The sequence below is a fragment of the Loxodonta africana genome, chromosome 23 (genome assembly GCF_030014295.1).
Source record: "Loxodonta africana isolate mLoxAfr1 chromosome 23, mLoxAfr1.hap2, whole genome shotgun sequence".
Taxonomy (NCBI): Eukaryota; Metazoa; Chordata; class Mammalia; order Proboscidea; family Elephantidae; genus Loxodonta; species Loxodonta africana.
In genome coordinates, this window is record NC_087364.1 from 22331240 (window position 1) to 22357225 (window position 25986).

At 42.2% G+C, this 25986-nt stretch overlaps 1 protein-coding gene across 1 annotated transcript in view; it reads right to left on the reverse strand.

Annotated features, from left to right (window-relative positions):
• The window catches only part of ATP8A2 (ATPase phospholipid transporting 8A2), a 697351-nt gene that overhangs the window by 31680 nt on the left and 639685 nt on the right, over nucleotides 1–25986 (reverse strand). Inside the window, exon 34 of the mRNA XM_064275334.1 lies at nucleotides 23023–23127. Coding sequence (XP_064131404.1) covers nucleotides 23023–23127 — 105 coding nt within the window. The remainder of the gene's footprint in view (nucleotides 1–23022; nucleotides 23128–25986) is intronic.

Genomic DNA, 25986 nt, shown 5'->3' on the forward strand with positions numbered 1-25986 from the left:
CTAAACTAACACATTCAGAAGTAGAACAACTAAATAGACCCATAACAAAAAAAGAGATTGAAACGGTAATCAAAAAACTTCCAACAAAAAAAAAGGCCTGGCCCAGATGGCTTCCCTGCAGAGTTCTACCAAACCTTCAGAGAAGACTTAACACCATTACTATTGAAGGTATTTCAAAGTATAGAAAAAGACGGAATACTACCCAACTCATTCTATGAAGCTACCATCTCCCTGATACCAAAACCAGGTAAAGACATTACAAAAAAAGAAAATTTTAGACCTATATCCCTCATGAACATAGATGCAAAAATCCTTAATAAAATTCTAGCCAATAGAATCCAACAACACATCAAAAAAATAATTCACCATGATCAAGTGGGATTTATACCAGGTATGCAAGGCTGGTTTAATATCAGAAAAACCATTAATGTAATCCATCACATAAATAAAACAAAAGACAAAAACCACATGATCTTATCAATTGATGCAGAAAAGGCATTTGACAAAGTCCAACACCCATTTATGAGAAAAACTCTCACCAAAATAGGAATTGAAGGAAAATTCCTCAACATAATAAAGGGCATATATGCAAAGCCAACGGCCAATATCACTCTAAATGGAGAGAACCTGAAAGCATTTCCCTTGAGAACGGGAACCAGACAAGGATGCCCTTTATCACCGCTCTTATTCAACATCGTACTTGAAGTCCTAGCCAGGGCAATTAGGCTAGACAAAGAAATAAAGGGTATCCAGATTGGTAAGGAGGAAGTAAAGCTATCACTATTTGCAGATGACATGATCATATACATGGAAAACCCTAAGAAATCCTCCAGAAAACTACTGAAACTAATAGAAGAGTTTGGAAGAGTCTCAGGATATAAAATAAACATACAAAAATCACTTGGATTCCTCTACATCAACAAAAAGAACACCGAAGAGGAAATAACCAAATCAATACCATTCACAGTAGCCCCCAAGAAGATAAAATACTTAGGAATAAATCTTACCAAGGATGTAAAAGACCTATACAAAGAAAACTATAAAACTCTGCTACAAGAAATTCAAAAGGACACACTTAAATGGAAAAACATACCCTGCTCATGGATAGGAAGACTTAACATAGTAAAAATGTCTATTCTACCAAAAGCCATTTATACATACAACGCACTTCCAATCCAAATACCAATGTCATACTTTAAGGGAATAGAGAAACAAATCACTAATTTCATATGGAAAGGAAAGAACCCCCGGATAAGCAAAACATTACTGAAAAAGAAGAAGAAAGTGGGAGGCCTCACCCTACCTGATTTCAGAACCTATTATATAGCTACAGTAGTCAAAACAGCCTGGTACTGGTACAACAACAGGCACATAGACCAATGGAACAGAATTGAGAATCCAGATATAAATCCACCCATTTATGAGCAGCTGATATTTGACAAAGGACCAGTGTCAGTCAATTGGGGAAATAATAGTCTTTTTAACAAATGGTGCTGGCATAACTGGATATCCATTTGCAAAAGAATGAAACAGGACCCATACCTCACACCATGCACAAAAACTAACTCCAAGTGGATCAAAGACCTAAACATAAAGACTAAAACGATAAAAATCATGGAAGAAAAAATAGGATCTACCCTAGGAGCCCTAATACAGGGCATAAACAGAATACAAAACATTACCAAAAATGATGAAGAGAAACCAGATAACTGGGAGCTCCTAAAAATCAAACACCTATGCTCATCTAAAGACTTCACCAAAAGAGTAAAAAGACCACCTACAGACTGGGAAAGAATATTCAGCTATGACATCTCAGACCAGCGCCTGATCTCTAAAATCTACATGATTCTGTCAAAACTCAACCACAAAAAGACAAACAACCCAATCAAGAAGTGGGCAAAGGATATGAACACACATTTCACTAAGGAAGATATTCAGGCAGCCAACAGATACATGAGAAAATGCTCTTGATCATTAGTCATTAGAGATATGCAAATTAAAACTACGATGAGATTCCATCTGACACCAACTAGACTGGCATTAATTCAAAAAACACAAAATAATAAATGTTGGAGAGGCTGCGGAGAGACTGGAACTCTCATACACTGCTGGTGGGATTGTAAAATGGTACAACCACTTTGGAAATCCATCTGGCGTTATCTTAAACAGTTAGAAATAGAACTACCATACAACCCAGAAATCCCACTCCTCGGAATATACCCTAAAGATACAAGAGCCTTCACACAAACAGATATATGCACACCCATGTTTATTGCAGCTCTGTTTACAATAGCAAAAAGCTGGAAGCAACCAAGATGTCCATCAACGGACGAATGGGTAAATAAATTGTGGTATATTCACACAATGGAATACTACGCATCGATAAAGAACAGTGACGAATCTCTGAAACATTTCATAACATGGAGGAATCTGGAAGGCATTATGCTGAGCGAAATGAGTCAGTTGCAAAAGGACAAATATTGTATAAGACCACTATTATAAGATCTTGAGAAATAGAAAAAACGGAAAAGAACACATACTTTTGTGGTTACAAAGGGGGGAGGGAGGGAGGGAGGGAGGGAGAGGGCTTTTTATTGATCAATCTGTAGATGGGAACTGCTTTGGGTGAAGGGAAAGACAACACTCAAAACAAGGAAGGTCAGCCTAATTGGACAGGATTAAAAGTAAAGAGGTTTCCGAGATAAAATGAAAGCTTCAAAGGATAGCGAAGCAGGGGCTGGGGTCTGGGGAACTTGGTTTGAGAGGACTTCTAAATCAATGGGCAAAACAATTCTATTATGAAAACACTCTGCATCCCACTTTGAATTGTGGCACCTGGGGTCCTAAATGCCAACAAGCAGCCATCTAAAATACATTAATTGGTCTCAACCCACCGGGAGCAAAGGCAAAGGAAGAACACCAAGGTCACACAACAACTAAGAACCCAAGAGACAGAAAGGGCCACTTGAACCAGAGACCTACAATATCCTGAGACCAGAAGAACTAGTTGGTGCCCGGCCACAATCGATGTCTGCCCTGTCAGGGAACACAACAGACAACTCCTGAGGGAGCAGGAGACCAATGGGATGCAGACCCCAAATTCTCATTAAAAGACCACACCTAATGGTATGATTGCGACTAGAGGAATCCCAGAGACAATGCTCCCCAGAACTTCTGATGGCACAGGACAGGAACCATCCCCGAAGACAAATCATCAGGCATGAAAAGGACTGGTCAGTGGGGGGGAGAGAGATACTGATGAAGAGTGAGCTAATTAAATCAGGTGGACACGGGAGAGTGTGTTGGCAACTCTTGACTGGAGGGGGGATGGGAAGATAGAGAGAGAGGGAAGAAGGTAAAATTGGCACGAAACGAGAGACTGTAAGGGCTGACTCAATAGGGGGAGAGCAAGTGGGAGAAGGGAGTAAGATGTATGTAAACCTACATGTGACAGACTGATTGGAATGGTAAATGTTCACTTGAAGCTTAATAAAAATAAAAATCTAATTTATAATAATAATGTAGGTTTTATCACCTTCACCATTCTCATAACCAGCATACATAATGTCTACTAAATGAATAGCCACCCATCAGCTCTTTTGTGACAAAGCACCCCTCCTGCCCTAGCAGTGCCCTGAATCCCACAGGCCAGGGAGGGTAGTTTATGGTTAGCCCAAGGGCACCACATTCTAAATTTGTATACTTGGTTGCTTAGTGTTTACATTTAAGGCAATTACAAACCTCTAATTTTATTTTCTCTTCAAAAAGGGTGTGAGACCACTCTTTAAAAAAACCAAAGAAAACACTTATCTATAATGTAATTGTTTTAGATCTGGGGCAAGGGGTAATTTTTCAACACTATTAGATGAAATGTGCGTGTCTCCAAACAACTCTGTAGGGAAGAGAAAATCTGGTGACAGACAAACTACATGTTTTCATGTACAAACTGCAGAGACCTTGATGAAGAAAGGCCAAGAGGCTTGTTTTAATAATTCTCTACTCAGAAGATCACATTCTATAGTTATTTGTTCTAAGTGAGGCTTTTGATGGTGCCCTGTGGCTTTCAGAATAAAGCCCAATCTTTGCAACATGTCATGAGGTTTAGTTCTTACCTACTTATCCTAATAAAAAAAAAAACCCAGTGCCAATAAGTGAGCCTAATATCTTACTATCATTCTGGACTCTCAGCCCCACTGTACCAATCTTCCCCACGGTTCCATATAACTCTGTACATCTACCAAGTTATTCCCTGAGGCTGCAGTGCCCTTCTCCTGCTTCCCTACCTGGTAGTACGTTCTGCTCTGCACTGGTCTCTGCCCACCGCCTGTCTATCATGCTGCCAAAGCACTTTCCGCATGGTGTCCTTATTCTTTATCTGCTCATCTGCCAGCATTACTGAGACTGCAAGCCCCTAGGGGCACTGGTGATGTCCTTTTTTTTTTTTCTCCTATTTCTTCACTGCCCAGCACTATCTCTGGCAAATTATAATGGCTCAATACATGCTCTTGCCTGGATTAGCACCACCACAAAAGATGACCACATCGGCATCTTTAACTGAGCAGATTGACATAAGCAACTGCATGTGGGACATTCATAGAAGCTCTACTCTTATCTGGGTTGGCCCTGGAGATTGGAAAGAAAACTAGCCAAGGTTGTGTAAGTACCTCGTAGTTTTAGAACGTGATCTTCAATGCCAGGATACGCATGCTCAGGGTGTTTTCAAGGAACATGATAATACTTGCCCAGCAAGTATTCCGTGCAAAAAAACTCAAGAGTTAGAATGTAAATGAGTAATGATTTGTAAAGGATCCCTGGTGGCACAATGGTTAAGCGCCTGGCTGCTAACCAAAAGGTTGGTGGTTTGAACCCACCCAGCGGTTCTGTAGGAGAAAGACCTGGCAATCTGCTTCTGTAAAGATCACAGCCTAGGAAGCCCTATGGGCACTTCTACTCTGTTGCATGGGATCACTATGACTCAGAATTGCCCCAACAGCATACAATGACAACAACAATGGTTTGTAGAAGAAAATAAATATTAAGGGGTCATTCTGTCCTGTAGTGACTACAGATGAATGGACAGAGTCCTGGGAGAACAAATTATAAACTTCATTGTTGACTCCATGATCAAGTTTTACTTTGATGGTTGATATTTCATTTTCTTTTATTGCCCTTGTTCATGGTAGAGGAGCCCTGGTGGCACAGTGGATAAAGCACCTGGCCACTAATCGAAAGGTTGGCAGTTTAAACCCGCCAGCCGCTCCATGGGAGAAAGATGTAGCAGTCTGCTTCCATAAAGGTTACAGCCTTGGAAATCCTATGGGACAGCTGTACTCTGTCCTATAGGGCCACTATGAGTTGGAATTGACTAGACGGCAATGGGTTCATGGTAGAAGTATCCTAGGAATACTGCTGGATATACATCACTTGTTGGAAATGTGGACACTAACACGAAAGCAGCCCAGGAAACCAAAATGTTTGAGTAGAATGCGCACCCCCCAGCCTGTGCAGCATGTTTAATGATGTCATCAAGTTGGATACTTTCCCAAAGAGCTATAAAAAAACAAAAAGTAGAAAACACGAAGCCTACTCATGTCATAAGCTGCTGTGTTCCAGAAAGAAATGAATACAGAGAACAAAGCAGTGACACAGACATGAAGTAGGCCTGATGAAATGATGTGGTTGTGTCCTTTGAGAATATTACATAAAAAGGAAGGAGGAGGAAAGTCACCCCATAAGGAACTATACGAACTTGGGATCTAAAGCACAGAGATGAGGATGTCTGCTGAGCCTATTGGGAGATTTCCCTCAAGATCCTCAAGAAATCCCTTCGTGTGGAATTAGATGGTACTGTTTGCCTGTAGATATTCCCCACAGAACAGCACAGATACAAATCAATGGTGTTTGAGGATGTAAGTGTATTTGTATTTTCAAACACTGGAGAGACAAAAGTAGAAAACTTTTTAGAGGAACTGCAAACATTTTGTCTGCTGCCAATCGCATGGCTACCGCAGAGGCCAAGATGTAGCAGAAACATGTGGCTGCCTCATTTCTCTGGGCTATTAAATGAAGAGCTCATTCAGGATTGAATTTTGAAATCCCAGCCAAACCAAACCCATTGCTGTCAAGTTGATTCCAACCCGTAGCGACCCTTATAGGATAGAGTAGAACAGCCTCAAGTCATTTTCAAATGCTCCTGTGTACAGAATTTCCTTAGATGCTTGGTCAAAGACTACAACACATTTGTCCTGCAACATGGTGGCAGGGCTATCACAGCCCAGGCCTGACACCTCTGAGCTTTTGACCACTTTGGTGTCTTTCATCTTCTGCAGCAGGTTGAAAGACACTGTTCGAGAACTGGGAGCATGCAAAAGGGCTTTGTGGCACCCTTGTGACAACTTGGACAATCATTCAGCTTTCAACAGATTTGTGAGGATGGTGAAAAGATGATAGCTCAGATAATGAGCCCAAAGTTCCATATGACAAAAGCGCTTTCAGCAAGTTCCTATCTTCAGTTCTTTTTCTAAAAGCAAATGCTTTCTGAATAGGTGGGTCACAGTAAGGAGGACAAAAGAGCTGGGTGATACGGCAATGCTTTCATAGACAAAACAACGATCATTCTAGAAATACCTTGAATATCTTCCATCTAAAATCTTGACTACTTCTGAAAAGCTGACAAAAAGAAACACGTGGTGGAATTCAAACATTTTGATTCCATCAGAAATGAAAGGTTCTACTTATAAGTAAATTCAATGACTGCAGGTAAAACTATTGTCTAAATAATATTTTTTTAATTTAAATACCCCAAATTTTAAATTATTCAAATTGTCTTCCTGACCTAGATTTATGAATAATATTAAAATAGCCAAATATGTTTCAGTCTCTTTAAAATGTATATTCTCTCCAAAGACTTCAACATTTTTTCTTAATCTTTTTTTTAAATTGTGCTTTAGGTAGAAGTTTACAGCACAAATTAATTTCTCATTAAAAAATTTATATACAAATTTTTTTGTGACATTGGTTGCAATCCCCGCAATGTGTAAGCACTCTCCCCCTTTCCCTTTCCGCACCCAATTCCCTGTGTCCGTTTGCCCAGTTTTCCTGTCCCATCCTGCCATCTTGTCTTTGCTTTTGGGCAGGTGTTGCCTGTTTGGTCTCATATACTTGACTGAACCAAGAAGCACACTCCTCACGTGTGTTATTGTTTGTGTTATAGGTCTGTCTAATCTTTGGCAGAAAGATGGACTTCAGGAGTGGCTTCACTTTTGAGTTAGCAGGGTGTCCAGGGGCCATAGTCTCAGGGGTTCCTCCTGTCTCTGTCAAACCAGCAAGTCTGGTCTTTTTTTATGAATTTGAATTTTGTCCTATGTTTTTCTCCCACTCTGTCTGAGACCCTCTACTGTGAGCCCTGTCAGTGGTTGATGGTGGTAGCTGGATACTGTCTAGTTCTTCTGGGCTCAGTCATGAGATGTCAACATTTTTGAGGAATATATGCTTCTGGAATTTGTGACTGAATTGAAATATAAGGATAATACATGCTTTTTGGAGCCCCGGTGATACAATGCTTAAGAACTCGGCCACTAAGGTTGGCGGTTCAAGCCCACCAGCCACTCCATGGGAGAAAGACATGGCAGTCTGCTTCCACAAAGATTACTGTCTTGGAAACCCTATGGGGCAGTTCTACTCCGTCCTATAGGTTTGCTATGAATCAGAGTCAACTAGATGGCAATGGATTTGGCTTTATATACTTTTAAGGTTACAGAACCATTTACTATTCTTTCAGCCATTAAAACCAAACACCAAACCCATTGCCATCAAGTGTATTCCGACTTATAGTGACCCTATAGGACAGAGTAGAACTGCCCCATAGGGTTTCCAAGGAGCGGCCGGTGGGTTCGAACTGCCAACCTTTTGGTTGGCAGCTGAGCTCTTAACCACTGTGCCACCAAGCTCCACTAGTTTTCGGAATTGCATTCTGTATACATTTAATATTTTAGAATATTTAACTAAAACAAGACACATACAAATGTTTCATATAATATGTATCAATTCTTAAAAAACCACAAATGTTTTCAAGTTAGCTTGCTTCCATGATTAAAGATTCTTTGTCCTTATCTTACAATAAGGTCAGAAAGGTTGCAATTCTATACTGCTATTTTAAAAAAAAAAGGGATCCCTGATGGCACAATGGTTAAGCACTCAGCTGCTAACCAAAATGTCAGTGGTTCAAAACTACCAACGGCTCCGTGGGAGAAAAGACCTGGTGATCTGCTTCTGCAAAGATTTCAGCCTAGGAAACACTATGGGGCAGTTCTATTCTGCCCTATAGGGTCACTATGGATTGGAATTGACTGGATGGCACACAACAACAATTTTTAAAAAGCATTCCTATGTGTCCATTCATATGAAATAACACTGGCAACTGTCTTCTCCTGCTTAAAGTGCGTATGCTTGACTCTGTTCTCGTTCGCATACGTAAGCCAGTTGTATAATGAGAGAACACCTAACTTATCACATGATGCTATTTAGTGCAGATGTAAGCCTTTGGTAGCTTTTTTTTTTTTTTAAAGGGTTAAAATGGCAAATTTTGTTATAAATATTTTACCATTAAAAAAAAAAAAAAGAAGCTATAGAGAAAACAAAAAGAAGAAAAAGGAAGGCAGGAAGGAAGGCAGGAGGGCAGGCAGGCGGGCAGGCAGGCAGAAAGAAAAACAGGAAGGAAGGAAGGAAATACATCAGTGTCTTACTCCTGCAAAGCAGGAATGCGTGGGTGATTATGGTTTTCGTCTTTTTTTTTAATTGTGCTTTAAGTGAAAGTTTACAAATCTAGTCAGTCTCTCATATAAAAATTTATATACACCTTGCTATGTACTCCTAGTTGCTCTCCCCCTAATGGGATTGCACACTCCTTGCCTCCACTCTCTCTTTTCGTTTCCATTTGGCCAGCTTCTGACCCCCCCCGCCTGCCCTCTCATCTCTCCTCCAGACAGGAGATGCCCACATCGTCTCCTTTGTCTACTTGATCCAAGAAGCTCACTCTTCACCAGCATCCCTCTCCAACCCATTGTCCAGTCCAATCCATGTCTGAAGAGTTGGCTTCGGGAATGGTTCCTGTCCTGGGCCAACAGAAGGTCTGGGGGCCATGACCACCAGGGTCCTTCCAGTCTGGTCTTATGAGAATTTGGGGCCTGCATCCCACTGCTCTCCTGCCCCCTCAGGGGTTCTCTGTTGTGTTCCCTGACAGGGCAGTCATTGGTTGTAGCTAGGCACCATCTAGCTCTTCTGGTTTCAGACTCATGTAGTCTCTGGTTTATGTGGCCCTTTCTGTCTCTTGGACTCTCTGGTGTTCTTCATTCTCCTTTGCTCCAGGTGAGTTGAGACCAATTGATGCATCTTAGATGGCCACTTGCTAGCATTTAAGACCCCAGACGCCACTCTCCAAAGTGGGATGCAGAATGTTTTCTTAATAGATTTTATTATGCCAATTGACTTAGATGTCCCCTGAAACCATGGTCCCCAAACCCCCGCCCCTGCTATGCTGGCCTTCAAAGCATTCAGTTTATTCAGGAAACTTCTTTGCTTTTGGTTTAGTCCAGTTGTGCTGAACTTGCCTGTATTGTGTGTTGCCTTTCCCTTCACTTAAAATAGTTTTTATCTACTAATGAGTGAAAACTCCTCTCCTTCCCTCCCTCCCTCTGGTTGCTTTTTTATATTACTTTTACATTTATGATAAGAAATTTAAGTAGCTGTCAGATATAGTCAAGAACAAAAATGAGGAATAGTCTGAGATTACAATGTACACTGTGGAAACACTGTTAACATTGGCAACTAATTGTATATGTAATTCTCAATACAACCCAAATGAAAACAGAAACAAGTTAAATATAAAGATGATACCAGACAAATTGTCCTCACAACACTAATCTCAAATTTTTGTCATTCTGAAAACCATCTCATAGTTACCACTAATCGACTCCAAAACCAATAAATGCCTTAATCTGAACTTGTAAAATAAACTCATACTAATGTTTTTTTTTTTTTTTATCTGTATAAGACACTGGGATTTTTCTTAACTTTTTAATTTTAAAATGGGATTCCATAGCTTCAAAATGTTATTGCAATCACACATTCTAGAAAATGGCACATCTCTTTCTTAGACCCCCTCGCCTGGCTGCTGCTGGCTAACATCTAAATCCTCTGCCCCTGAGTTATCTGGCTCCTGCTGTCTACTCCATGACTTGGCTCTGTACTTTCTAGCTTCCGCCAGACAGTCTTGTTCCCTCAGGGGCTTCCCACCAACTCTTTCCACACCCTGGAATGCTTCTCCCGCAGATCCTCACTCAGTTGGCAGGATCTTTTTATTCACGTATCAGCTTAAGTATCACCTGAGGGGCTTTCCTGGCCACTCAACCCCAGGCATTCATTTCGCATTACACACTGGTTTCACCTGTCTCATATTCTCTTGTTTATTCACTTGTTTGTTCACTGTCTGTTACTCCCACTAGAATATAAGCTCCAAGACAGTGGGACTTTGTCTGTCTTGTTGTAGGCCCATACCTTTGCCTGGCATGTCCTCGGTTTTCAATAAGTGTCTGTTAAATGTATGGATGAATAAATGAATCGGCCCATATCAGGCAATCACTGATTCTATTTGCTATGACGTCAACCTGTTTACTCATTAGCATGTGCGAATTCCCAATTACCACCACCCGCGGTGTCTTGAGCAAATCCTAATTGCTAGAGAAAGAGATAAACACCAAATAATATTACCATTATTCTGTTAGAGAAGGAAGACTTAAGAGATGGCCAGTAATCGAGGCTCTAGGATGAGCGTTCACTTTTATATCCTGGTCTATTGAAGAACTGACTACTAGGTGCACTAGCATGAGGCTCTCTCACAATTCTATTTTCTTTTATTTTTATTTCATTAAAAAAATCCACTAAATTTATTGCTAAGTACAGTGACTCATGCTACAATGACCATTTGCTAATTATAACGTTTACATATTCTCTGGGTTCTTCTCAAACACAAAGCCAATGGTTTCATATTCACCTGTGATCAGATGGGCCTTAACTGGCTTTCCAAGACCAATCATCCATTACAGATGGCAACTACCACACGTTACAACAAAAACCATGCTTGGGACTTGGGCAGACATGCTCAGAGTATTGTAGGGTATAAAAGCACCCATCGAATACAGATGAAAAATGTCCTGCATGGTCCCTTAAATTCTTTCCCCCAACAGTATAATATAACCAAGGGATTCAGTGATTCTCTTAACTGCCCTACAAAAACCACTTCACACCTGTACTTCCAGGATGCCAAAGTCTATAATGTTTTCTCACTCATTGAGAAATGAATAGTAGAATCTGCTTACTCCCAGGTTATGTCTAAACTATAACTCAATTTCAGAATGGGTGTTTCTGGTCACCGGTTTTTAGTTGGCTGGAATGTTTTACTCTCAGAGATCCACCACAGTTGGTGGCAGGGAGGAGAGGGGGGTCAAACTGAAAAGCAAACAACTCACTGATAATCAAGTAGAAAAGGGATTAGCAGAGGTCCTTTTAGATCCTCTTGAAACACTAATCCCTGCCCAAAATGCGTAACATCGCTATTCAAATTATATGACCCGTATAATGCAAAATTTTTTAATTTTTTAAATTTACCTTCAAATGTTTCTACGTGTGTCTCAAGCGAATTAAATAAAACCAAATTTCAAAAAAGAAAATGTTTCATTGCTATGTTACAAAAGATGCAATGAACCATCAGCACTGAGTTTGTTACTGACATTAATTTCACAAGTAAATATGATCTCTGAAAAGGAATCTTGTTGGCAAATAGAGAAAGTTGACATTTACCCAACTTAAGTCCTAACTGAAAACATGAATTTTTTCAAGTCATCCTGGAAATGAAGACTGAGAACACATGGCAAGCGTACCATTGACTGACACCCTCCTTTCTCTATACCAGCTTCCTCACCTCCCTTTAAAAAAAATGGCTGTCTTTTTCTAGTCCTCTCCAGGCATTCCAGAAAGATGTTACTGGAGTCATTTATTACAGCAATGAGCCATAGCTAAGTTCCTGGTTAGATTAGAATAAGAAGTCCTTTCCTTGATTCATAGTAAATGGAAAATGGAACTTATCAAACTTTCTTTCTTCTTTTTTTTTTTTTAAGTCTTAAGCATCAGTCCTAGCCAAAAAAAAAAAAAAAAAAAAAAAGGCACTTGGTGTTTGACAGAGAATAACAGAGAATGGATTATTTGCAACTGACACAGGAGCTTAGACACTAAATGCTAATTGGATGCTTTGCTTCCTTAAGAGTTTATTTTCCTCATCCTCTCCTTCCGGTACCCAGGATGCAAACAGTCACCAGAAATCCCCATTTGGGTAATCCAGTCAGCCTTTCTGCAATTTCCTGGACCATTGACTCCCTTTGTTCCCTTTGTCCCACTAACACATTTCCTCACCTGTTCTGAGCAAGACTAGAGGTTTAACCGGTCTTGGGAGTGTTGACTCTCCCATTGTTCTTCTAAGAACCTTCCCTGTTGTCTAAACTAAAATGTTTGTGGGCTTCAGGCCTTGCCCAAGACTCTATCTAAAAAAAAAAAAAAAAATTTTTTTTTTTTATCCTACCTCAGAAGAAATGCATTTAATTAATTTGGTGATTCTGGTTGAGAATCATCTTTTGCAATAAGGCTGCTCTTTTCTGAATTCTATCAAAACAGTTAACAGCTTTTGTTAACTCCTGTGTGTTTATTTGCTCTGAGGTCCTCAGATTGCTTAGAATCTCTATTCCGATGGGGGAGGTGATATTTACCCCCCATTCATCCTCCATCTAGAGACCTAAAAGGCGACGACAACATGAACTGATTGTGTCCTAGCTTCTGTGGAATTCTGCACACTACTCTCAAATCAACAGGCTTTTACCTTTTTCTGTGGCATCTTCACCAGACCCCACTCAGGTGGCCAGCCATCCCTCCCACTCACTCTCAGTGTGAGCCGCGTCTTTCCAGGCACTCTTACAAATGAAATTGGAAACAGAAGCATTTGGTCAGCTGTCAAGGTTTTGGCTTTGTGAAAAGAGGCCTGGAGTTAGAAGGTCCTGGTGCCTGCTCTGTCTTTAGCTGGGTGACACTGGGCAGGTGACTTCACCAGCCTGAGACTTGGTTTCCTTTTCTGCATGGAGAAAATGTGCATTTGCAGCACATGGTGATAAGCGTTATGATAATAAAGGGAGGAGGAGTCTAAAAAAATAGACGGGAAAAGCACAAAAACTGCTGTGTGTGGACTCTGCTTAGATAGTAATACAAACAAACCAAGTCTAAGAAGACCTTTTTGAGGCAATCAGGAAAATCTGATCATGACCAGGTATTAGATTAAAATGGAGGCAGTGGTGGTTCTAAGGTAGAATTCTCACCTTCCACATGGGAGACCCAGTTCAATTTCAGGCCAATGCACCTCATATATAGTCACCACCCACCTGTCAGTGGAGGCCTGTTGTGTTCAGTGGAGCTTCCAGACTAAGACAGTTAGGGAGAAAGGTCTGACAACCTACTTCAGAAAATCGGCCAATGAAAAGCCTATGGGGGTCGCATGTAACTGATCACGGGGATGGCGCAGCACCAGGCAGCATTTTGTTCTGGTGTGCACAGGGTCACTATGAGTCAGAGCCAACTTAACAGCAGCTAACATTATACTGACACCTAGGAACTACTGCTAATTTTTGGACATCATAATGGGCACTCTAGTTATTATACATATACATACATATATATATAAACAAACAAATTTAATAGTTATGTATTATAACAAACATGGAGCCTAGTGGCTCAGTGGTTTCCCTGGAAACACTCTGGAGCAGTTCTACTCTGTGCTCTAGGTTGACTATGGGTTGGAATTGACTGGATGGCGGTGGGTTTGGTTTTATAACATACACATTATAATATATACTATTTAAAGATACATACTGAAGTCTGTAAGGATAAAATAATGTGATGTCTGCAATGTACTTTAAATGCTTTGGCAAAGAAGAGGGAAAAGGGCGACAGATGAAGCAATCGTGGCAAAGGCATGATAGCTGCTAAATCTAGGCAAGAGTACTTGGGACTTCATTGTGTTAGTGTCTCTGCTATTGTGTATGCTTGAATAGTTCCATAATAATTATAAAAAACATTTAAAATGAGTGTGTTAATGGAGGCCCAGGCTGACATTACCATGTTGTTGTTGTGTGCCATCGAGTCAATTCCGACTCACAGTGACCCCATATAGAATGAGTGGAACTGCCCCATGGGGTATTCTAGGCTGTAATCTTTACAGGAGCAGATCGCCGGGTCTTTCTTCTTTGGAGCCTTTGGGTAGGTTTGAACAGCCATACTTTCGGTTAGCAGCCGAGTGCTTAACTGCTGTGCCACCGGAGTTACCTGATGTTACCATAAAACCAAACAAAACCCATTGCCCTCAAGTCGATTCTAATTCACAGCGACCCTATAGGACAGGCAGAACTACCCCACAGGGTTTGTAAGGCTGTAATCTTTATGGAAGCAGACTGCCACATCTTTCTCTCACGGAGCAGCTGGTGGCTTCAAACAGTTTGCCCTTCCAGTTAGCGGCCAGCCACTTTAACCACTGCACCACCAGGGCTAGTCTAGCAGCCAAGAGCTAAACTGTTGTGCCACCAGGGGTACTTTTTCAGAGTGGGGAAAACCCCACAACCAGCAAGGTACTGTGAGGGAGTGTGTAAGAAGTGGACATTTGTAGTTCCTAAGGAACATTTGTCCTCAGGGCTGTATGCCCCACCAGGACAGGGTCTGTCTCATTAGTCCTGAGCACCTGGTGCTCCCCCTGGGGCTAGGACACCGCAGGGACACAACTGTATACCACCAGCTGAGAGAGAAAAGCCAACTCATAGCATTAGCAAGAGATGAGAATGGCCAGGTTTGGTGAGTAGAAGCTTGGTGTGGGCAAGGACAGACAGGAGGTTGGTATTCACAGAAGCACAAAGTGGAACAGAAAAATTCACCGCGAGCATGAAGGTGACAGTGAGAGGTCTACTTAATTCAGTAGGTCAAGGGAAGCCATCAAAAGTTTTAGACCAGAAGGTGGCATGGCTGGAGCTGTGCCTTAGAAACATACATGCTTATAGCTGGGTAGAAAGGGAGGGAAGAGAGAGCAGCACTACAGTGTGGGGACCAGTTAGGATCACCGTATGAATACTCAGAAGACCTGGCACCCGGCTGGATGGAAAGACAAAGAAGGAAAAAAGATGGTGCCAAAGGTGAGTCTCAGTGATTGGGAACAACTGCATCTCTCCTGGGAGCAAGGAACCCTGAAGGCAGAGCTGCTTCTGAGGGGAAGATGTGAGTTCTGGATTTGGATACACTGCATTTAAGATGGACATCCGGGCAGGGTGGCCTAGCAGGAAAATATGGAATTTGAAAGACAGGCCTGGGCTGGAGACACACTCTCCTTTGTAAGGAGGAGTTGGTTTCAAGTAGTGAGTCAAAGGCTGATGTGGGAAACTCTCAGGATTTTGAGTGAATCCCCCCGACCACCCTCCCAATCCAACCTCTAGCTGGGCCACCCCTAGCTCGGCCAAGTCTACACTGATGTACCTGGGGCTCAGATGGACCTCTGTCTTTTGCCCCAGGCTAGGGGACCTTGGTTCTGTACTCAGGAAAGGCAAACCAGAGAGTCTGCTGTGTTCACATCCTCTCAGAAAAAAAAACAAACAAAACTACATGCTCTGGGAAAAACCCACGCATGTTAAAATGTTCAGTGAGATTTAATTGTTACTCAGCTTTTCAGTTAGGGGACCAGATGGGTGTTAACACTTTCTGAAAGCTTACATGTGCTACAGGTTGAATATGTATTATTTCATTTAAACCTCAAAGCAAATTTATGATAAGTTTCAAGTTCAGAGAAGGCAAATCACCGACCCAAGGTCACATAGCCGGTGAGTGGCAGGGCTTGGATGGAGACTTGAGTCTGTTTATCTCAAAGCCTGGGCTCTTTCCACTGCATCATGACACAATAATGAACAAATGCAGCTGGAGATGAGGTAAATTTTAACCAGGTGAGGAAGCAGACACTTGCACCTGGCCAGGAGAGGTGTGCTCCGATGATGCCATCATTTCCTATCCTGTTAGCTAATAAAACACTAAGGGAGATTTTAGGAGAAAAGTGTGGGAAGGCGTGGGGAGGGAAACAAAAGGAAGGCTGAGACACACATCGCCAATATATCCTCAAACAACATAAGGTGGAAAATAATATGGAATGAAAATGGAAAACTAATGTGCAATAAAGCCAGCGTTTCCCGTATTTTAAGCTTGTATGTATTCATCTTTGACTCAGCAGCCGTACAAATTTTGACTTCAGAGGTGTAACAACAGCAAATAGATTTTCAAACGTTATTTTAAAGCTCAAAGGACTTCTGCTTCAAGATCAAAGCATAGTTGAGTTTTTGTTTTTAATATAATTAGTTTTCAAGACAGCTGTGGGAAAGTACTGCTGGGCGTTGGGGGACAGTCTTTGGGTCCTGTGAGAATCTGATGGGTCTTAGGCTCCATACCATAATCTCAGCAGATGACCCTCAATTAGGATTTCCAGAACACTGGGCTCCGGCGCTGGAACCAGAAGCCCTCAGGGCACAAGGCAGCCGTGCGCAGGCAGGACTGAATCAGTTCCCCTCCTGGGTCCCCAAGAGGCTGTCTGGCTGTCTGGATGACCGCCTGTGTGCTGGCCTCAGCCATCACAGAGCTCAGGCAGCCGCGTTCCCAACAACACAAACCAAAGGGGAAATACGATGATCGATCCAGTCACAGGGCTACTCTTACCAGAGACACGGAGCAAGTTATACTGCGGGAAAGCACTTGATGAAGGAAAATCCCACAGCCTTGCTGGCGACATGCAAGAGCAGTTCTCAGCTCTCCCTGACATTGAAACTGCAGAGAATTCGCCCAGGGCCCACCCCACCCCCCTCCCCCCTCCCCCTCCCCCCTCCCACCAGTTAGGGAAGTACAGAGAGAATGAAGATCTAGAATAAAAACAAGGGTTTCCTTGTTATTTATAACTCAAAACTAGATATTTCCATCAAATATGTTAACCTTTTGTCTTGCTTGCTAGAATATCTATTATAGAACACACCCAACCCTAAAGAAGAAAAAAAATTTTAAGGGAAGAAAAGGTAGCTCTATCATCTTATTTGGCATTTTAGGCATTCAGGCATGTTTGTAAGGTAAGTGGTCATGGGTAGATTTTTCTCCTACCAGAAAGGAAAATTTTGCATGAATTCCACTTTCGGAATAAAGAGGGGAAAATTATTACCAAAACACTGAAGAAAGGAATTCCTCCATTTAGCAATTCAGTTTTTAGACGTGCATGAAATATCATTTGCAGAGTACACTCTGCTTTGTCCACAGGACAGTAGTATTCCCTGCTTCATCTTGGTAAGCTTTCTGAGGACGATGGCTAGGGAAAGGTATTCTAACCAATTCAAATACTAACTAGCGTCTAGTATTTATAAAGGAGCCCTGGTGGTGCAGTGGTTAAGCACTTGCCTGTTAACCGAAAGGTCTGTGGTTCGACCCCACCAGCCGTTCTGTGGGTAAAAACCTGGTGATCTGCTCCTGTAAAGATTCCAAACTAAAAACCAAACCCATTGCCGTTGAGTCGATTCTGACTCTTAATGACGCTATAGGACAGAGAACTGCCCCCATCGGGTTTCCGAGGCTGTAAATATTTATGGAAGCACACTGCCACCTCTTTCTCCCACAGAGTGGCTGGTGGGTTTGAGCTGCCAAACTTTTGGTTAGCAGCCAAGGTCTGTAACCACTGCACCACCAGGGCTCCTCTCCATAAAGATTACAGCCTTAGAAACCCTACTGGGTAGTTTACTCTGTCCTATAGGGTCTCTGGAAACCCTGGTGGCATAGCGGTTAAGTGCTACGGCTGCTAACCAAAAGGCTGGTAGTTTAAATCCAGCAGGCACTCCTCGGAAACTCTATGGGGTAGTTCTACTCTGTCCTATAGGGTCAATGGCAACGGATTTGTTTTTTGGTTTTATAGGGTCTCTATGAGTTGGAACCTACTTAACAGCAACTGGTAGTATTTATAAGGTACACAAACCGAGACCCAAACCTGTTGCTCCTGAGTCTATTTTGACTCATAGTGACACTACAGCAGAGCAAAGAAAGAAACTAAAGTCAAGAAAACCTTTTTTTTTCCTATTACCTTAAGCATTTCCTTACTACCCTATACTTTTTAGATATCTAATACTCTGTCAACCCTTATAATCAGCTTGTCTTATTTCAGTCATGAAAACAACTTCATTTATGCACAAATAACACAGGTTAATATTGGAAGACGTACTAATGAGAAAATTCAGAAGCATGTTCATAAAAATTTAACTTTTAATCAAAATAGCGTGAAAGTTTGGGCTTTAGACAAGTTCAACAAAATGTCAGGTTAAAGTATTTAATTAAATCAGTAAAGGACATGGAGGGAAATTTAGAATCCCTAGCTACCATTTTATAATTTTAATTATAATGTTGGCACAAAAGAATTTTTCAAAATTAATGCATAAAGATTTTTGTTCCATTTCCTATGAGTACATTCCTATGAAAAACTGCTAGACTATCTGCCGGTGACTAGGACCTGGACTGTATTATGTGGCAGAATGTCTGCTAATGGGCCCTAAAGAATCCTTTAAGGCACCTTGGTGGTGCAGCGGCGAAGTGCCTGGCTGTTAACCAAAAGGCCTGCAGTTCGAATCCACCAGCTGCTTCACTTGAGAAAGAGGTGTCACTCTGCTTCAGTAAAGATTATAACCTTGGGAACTCTATGGGACAGTTCTACTATGTCCTGTAGGATTGCTATGAGTCAGAATCACTCGACGGCAACAGGGTGAAGGAATCCTTTCCTGATCTCTGGGCAGCACAAACAGTTAAGTGTTCGACTATTAGCCGAAACGTTGGAGGTTCAAACCTACCCAGAAGCACCTTGGAAGAAAGACCTGGCAATCTGCTTCTGAAAGGTCACAGCCTTGAAAACCCTATGAAGCAGTTACTTTGCACACATGGGGTCGCCATGAGCAGGAATCCACTCAATGGCAACTAACGACGACAACGATATCAATAAGGAACCCTTTCAGAACTGAGCTTGGTAGCCCTTCGAGTACTTAGGGATGCTAAGGACACCTGGGGAGCTGAGCAGCGAGGCACAGAAAAGCAGGAAGGACTTGGACTGCAGGGAGGGCTATCTCCTAACTGGGCCCTTCTTGCATGGGTAGGACATTGTCAGCATCACACCCCGCCCCCCACCCCTTTCTTTAATTCTATTTTAGCTCTATTCTTAAGGGACGAGATAAATTGCCTGCAAGGCAAGTAAGTACCTGTATCTTTCTCTACATCTCTCTGCGGACACTTCGTCTTTGAGCTAGCTCCCTGGACTCCAGAGGTCAGCACTGATAATTGACAATACGTTGATAATGTGATCGATAATGCTGATTCACCTTCCTTTTCTCACCACGTCCTCACTGGGCTTTTGCGTTCTCAGCTGAACAGTCAACAAATACTGATGGAGCCTCTAGTAGGTACCAGGCTAACAGTTGGAGAGAGATACATGAGTAGACTGAACTATGGGATGGATGTGGGGAATGAGGAAGCTATGAGAAGAGACAGAAACACTCAGGGTCTCTCAAGAAGAGAGTCTATACAATCTTCAGAAGGAAGCACAGAGCTGAAGAAACCCTTTGACTCTCCCTGTGGAACACTCTGCTTTTGGCTGACCCTTTCCCTGGTCCTCATCAGCACCAGGGAGGCCCAGGAATTCAGGCAGGTGTGAAAGAAGCAAACAAAGGTGATTAAAGAACAATTGTGAGCAGCTCTCAGAAGGCCAAGCGTGACACGATCCTCTCTCACGAGAACAGCAGCCATTATCTAGTTGGCAGATGGACCACCCAGAAAACCTGGGAGCAATTAGGAGGGAGAAAAGCAAATGGGAGGGGGCGCACTAAGGAGGATGGGAGGGATGGAGTCCCCAATTTATCTTCTGTCTAGGAATCCAAGGGTGAAGAAAGACGCTGAGCCTAGAGGGAGAAGGAGATAAATAAGCAGGAGTGCATACAGCCACACACATGAGCACACACACAATTGCAGCAACTACCAAGTTGTAAAATACCCAAAGCGACCAGAAAAGAGATTTTAAACTGTAGAAGGTAGGAAATCACACTTAAGCTCTAATTATCTCCTGATATCCATTTAAAGATTGAAAAATGATTTTGAACAGCATACAAGCATTTGTTTTCATTACGCACATTCTTTTCATCAACAAGCAAAGATAGCTCTGTCTTTAGGCTATGGCCCATGACGCCCTTACATGCCACGACTCTCCCCCCGAATGAAGATCAGCAGCTGACATTCTGCATTCCTGCAATGGGTCAGGCAATATGCTGTGGTGTATGTATTATTATTATTATTTTTTATGTATTATTTCATAAACCCTAACCAACAATATGAAATCTGCAGTCTTCTATACCACCACTTGTCTGTTAGTCTGTCATACTTCGGTGGCTTGCATGTTGCTGTTATGCTGGAAGCTGTGCCTCCACTATTTCAAATACCAGCAGGGTCATCCATGGTAAACAGATTTCAGCAGAGCTTCCAGTCTAAAACAAACTAGGAAGAAAGGCCTGGTGGTTTACTTCCAAAAATTAGCCAAAGAAAACCTTGTCCCATAGAGGGCTGGAAGGTAAGTCCCCTGGGTCAGAAGGCTCTCAGAATACACAGAGGTCACAACAATGGACTCCAGTTTACCAATGATCGAGAAGATGGTGCAGGATTGGGCAACGTTTTGTTCTGTTGTACATGGGGTCACCATGAGTTGGGGTCAACTCAATGGTAACTAACAACAACAGTGACAACAACAACAACAAGACATCTATAATGGGTGAAGGGACAATCCCAGATAAATAAAATCTCTTGCCTAAGGTCACACAGTTAATAAGTGGCTAAGACAGAATTCAAACTCAGGCCTAAGGTCTCTGCGAAATGCCACATGCATGGCCCTACAAACTGAAAGGCGGCTGCTCCCCGAACTCCATCTGACTTGTGCCTTTGTGTATGCTGCTCCAGCGGCCTGAACCGTAGTCTCGTCCCTCTGTCTACTCAAGTCCTTTACATCCTCAAAGCCCTGTTTTCAATATGATCTCCAACCTGAAGCCCTTTTTGATCTCTACAGCCAGATGGCCTCCAGGATCGGAATGTTCTCCATGTTACTTCCCCCATGTCCAGCCCTGTTTTAAGAACTTCACTGGCCAGGAAAAGGCCCTGGCCCACGTCACATCAAACATATTAAAACGCATTTTCACGCCACTTTATACGTATTTTTTTCCTGTAAAAGGTCTGAACAGAGTTTCAGAATCTTGCTTTGAAATTCTTATTCCACTTAGAAACCACTGCGATCTCACAGCGATCATTGTGTGTACTTGAGAATTCTTGAGATATCAGAGTCTGTAAGTTGTTTTTAAATATGATAAAGCTGCTTGTGCTTTAAGAAGCTTAACAATATTAAGACTGATAAGTATTTTGTAGAGTTTTAAACATTTATTAGTTTCAATTGGCAAGGGTTTCCCCAGTATTTTGGAGCCTAAGAATTTTTTTTTTCAGGTCTCAAGAAATTTTATAGGTCATTGAAAATCTAGATGGTGCCTAAAGTATCTAAGAGACAGAATAGCCTGGCTCAGATCATTAACCGCGTGCTGCCTTAAGAGTTTTATGTCGACTTACCCTAAGCCTAGCCTCCACCCGTGTGGTCGTGATTTTAAGCTTATTGACAACAGTGATTTTTGTCTTGTTAGCTGATAATTTTCTAGAGTGACTAAAATGGCTGCCCACGATGAATGCTTGATGAACCCCCTTATGAAAAAATAAGACATACACAGAACTACAAGGTCAACTACATACTCCACAGCCCCTCTCCTACAGTGTCTAACATTATTTGAAACCATACTCCTAATGCCTCTCAAAATGTCTGAATTCTCTTAAACAAAAAAAAAGAAAAGGCTTTGTCTCTGATAAACGTAATAAAGGACAGCACAAGGAAAGAGAATATGAAACAAAACACAAAGTGGGAGTCTCTAGAAGTATTCATTGTTTCATTAGCAGTTAGCCACAAATTTCCTCTGAAGTCCCAAGACAAGAGTTCCACTCACAGTTTGCCAGACACCTCCTATTTCTCAGGCAGCAAAGGCTCTTTATTACACAGCAAGTTGTTCTCGGTCCCGGGGAAATTTCCTTCGGTAGTGTAGGGATTTAATCAAATGCACTCTAATGACAACATTTTAACATGTGTGATTAAACACGAGTCGGAGCTGACTCAACGCAACGGGTAAGCACACTTAGGATAGGTAAGGTTAGAAAGGCTAGGCTGACGGACTCTGAGGATTCCTCTGAACCAGCCAGTAGTTCACATGATATCTTCTCAACTCCATTAGGAAAAAACCAATTCATTAAAAACAAAACAAAAAGGGAAAATCAGGTACAGGCCAAGTGGACTGTACCCAGATTACATGAATGATTAATACTATGCCATTATTTAGCATGCAAACCTTCCTCGTAGACACTCACCCTTTAGTATAATAATCGGGCCTGATCACAAAAGGTTTGGCTTTTAAATGCCTCTTTGATAAAGCTGCTAAACTTGAAATCTTCCTTTCATCTTAAGTTAATATTGCTCCTATTTCTACTTTGCGTCTGTGGTTGTTTTGGAGATGTTCAGACCCTACATAAACCCCAGTGCCACCTGGGGGCAGGCCCAACGACCCTGAAAGTCCTGTACCATGCCACCATCAAGCAAGCATGATCTAAATTTCAACATTACCACATTCTTAGAGAATAACCAAAATGCTTAACACTGAGCGAGCATTCCATGATCCTACTGAGAATTTAAGGAGGAAGAAGTATGGGAAGGAAAAGCTGGGAAGGGGTAGGGTGACTTGTGTTCTTCAACCTGGGAGGGGGCTGCCCTACCTCTTTCCATTACTATCCCGGAGCATGGCTTTCCCCATCACTCTGGACTTGATCTCCAGCTCCTGTACCTCCTCCAGCAAGGTTTTTTTGCAGGTGTGCTTGGCCCTGTATCACAAGGAAGAGACAAAAAGAACAGAACACATAAATGTTACACAGCTGTAAAAACCGGTTGCTCCCCTCTCAGACCACAAGGGGAGCATGTCCAAGGGTGATGTTTGGGATATAACAGAGGACCCACAATCCACACTTGGCATAGGGTCCATTTTCAGAAGCCCGGGAAGTCTCCTGGACCTCACAAATATCAGAAGTCACCCACCCCAAAAGAATGCTGCTTGTCTCTGGGAAAAAAAACCTATAGATGTGGCTCAGGGGCTGAGGTGTGTAGGAGACCTCATGCTGGAGGGACAGGCCTGCTGGACCCAGGCATTCAGACCAAAGACTGGGGTTCATGGGATATTCATGGGTCTGTCTCTAAAGTTGTTCACAATGGGACCTGGAAACCCAAAAGGTGCTTTGAACCCTGATCCCAGAGGACATTTCCCAACCCCTACTGTGATCAGGGAGCCCTGGTAGTGCAGTGGTTAAGAGTTTGGCTGCTAACCAAAAGGTAAGTGTTTCCCATCTACCAGCTGTTCCTTGGAAACCCGATGGGGCAGTTCGACAGCAACAGGTTTGGTTTTGGTTTACTGGGATCAGAGAAGCCCTAGTGGGTAAGCGCTCAGCTGCTAACTGAAAAGTTGGCAGTTCGAATCCATCAGCCACTCCGCAGGAAAAAGATGTGGCGATCTACTTCCATAAAGATTAACAGGCTTGGAAACCTTACAGGACAGTTGTACTCTGTACTTTGGGGTCAGTATGATTCCAAATTGACACGATGGCAGTGGTTTTTTTGTTTTTGTTTTTCTACTGTGATCAGAGAGACCAAGGATTAGCAGTTTCTTCCCGCCCTTTCTAGTGTGAAAAGGGCCACCTGCCACAGCAGGGATAGGGTTCATACAGCATGCCAGAGTCCAGGTTCTTTATGTAACACCCTTGACCTCAAACCTGGCGGCAACCCAAATATCCAAGCACAACTTCTCCATCTTTCTCCTGCAACAGCTTTCCATGAGCGTCTACACGTATGGGCCTCCACAGCATAAAACAACTTAGGAAATACAAAAGCCAGCTGGCCTTTCCACCAAACCTGAACCTTGTGCTGGTCATATTCCTTTACTTGACCTGTAGGAAGAGCTACCTGCACCTTTTTTCTGATTAAGATGAACACCTTATGATTTTGAAATAACTGGCTGATCTTAGGATCTTCATAAAAGTCAGACAAAAAAGAGCTACTGGTGGGAAACAATACAGGTGAAGAAAAGGCATTTAATGAGTCACAGGGTAGATACGGCAAGAGAATAAACTGTAAAAAAAAGGGGCTCACAACATCGTGACAGGTGGGAGGCTTCCTAATTCTGGAGAGCTCTGCATCAGTTTCATTTCAATATAAATACATGTGAGGATCCTGCTAGGTACCAGGACTCAGAGATAGAACAAGAACAAAAGCTGAGCATATCTGCAAGGAAGTAAAAACACTGTAATGGGAATATTCTGGAAACATTCACTGTTTTAGCTGAATGACATCTTCTTGCCCACCCTCCAACTTGAAGGAATGGGAGTGTGTTAAGATAATGCAGTCAATCTCTGATGCTCTGAGTTAATCTATAATGGAGTGTTACTACTGAGACACTGTGTGTGTGCCTGCCTTCCTTTTCCCCAAAGTCAGCAAGAGAATTGAACCACACGGGATTTATCTTAATTACATCAGTGTCCCCAGACTCCCAGTACTGATAAAATACTGCAGTTCAAAGCAAAGACCGGAATTTAAACAATAAATGAGAAAACATTCCACAACTTTGTTGGAAAGGAGATAGTCAAAAAGGATGTTAAAATTTATGCTATTATATAATTTTGAATATACTCGTCCCCTGTGATGGTGAATTTTGTGTGTCAACTTGGCTAGGCCGTGGTGCCCAATTGGTCAAACACTAGTCTAGAATCTGTTATGAAGTAGTTACATGTGATTAAAGCAGTTGGCCATAAGAGGATAGGCCATAAAGTGGATAGACCTCATCTAATCAGTTTTGAAGGCCTTTAGAGCAAAAACATAGTTTCCTTAGGCTGTGTTCTTCCTCCAGACTATAAACAGACATCTTGCCAGAACTCTCTCATTCTTCACTCTTCCCTTCACCTGATATATGGATTTTGGAAAGCAAGTCTGATGGAATTTTTAGCCTGTCACCTGACCTATGGATTTTGGACTTGCCAGCCCACTACAATCATGTAATACAATTCCTTAGAATCAATCAATCAATCTCTCTTTTTTTTTTTACTCATTATATATTATTTTTTTCCTTGGAAGAAAGGTCTGGCGATCTACTTCCAAAAAATCAGCCATTGGAAACTCCAGAGAGTACAGTTCTATTCTGATACGCATGGGGTTGCCATGAGTTAAAATCAACATAAGGGCAACTGTATTTTATTTAAAAAATATCATACATTTTATATTACATATAAAATGTGTGTATACACAGACACACACATATAATTGGCACCGTTTCTCTAGAGAACCCTGGCTAAGACAGCCCCAGACTTGACTTTTTATCTTAGGGGCTTAGGAGGTTATGTTGGTAGAGAGCCAACTGAGTGGCATGGCCCACCTCTCTCAGGTTCACTCCTGACACACAGATCCACGAGGACATGTCTGTCTAGTCCTGAAGGATGAGAATGCTCTCTTGCTGGTTCAGGGTTCCCCTTACTTCACCCCCCATCCTCTCTTCCTCCTCCCCACTGCAGCACACACACACAGAGCAAACAGAGCCACCCACCTCGAGAACAGCACTTGGTGTTATCTGTGTTATCGTTTCGGTTGGGAATAGAGCGTGTCCCTAAGAAGCTGGCTGAGAATAGGAAGGTGGAACCACTGGG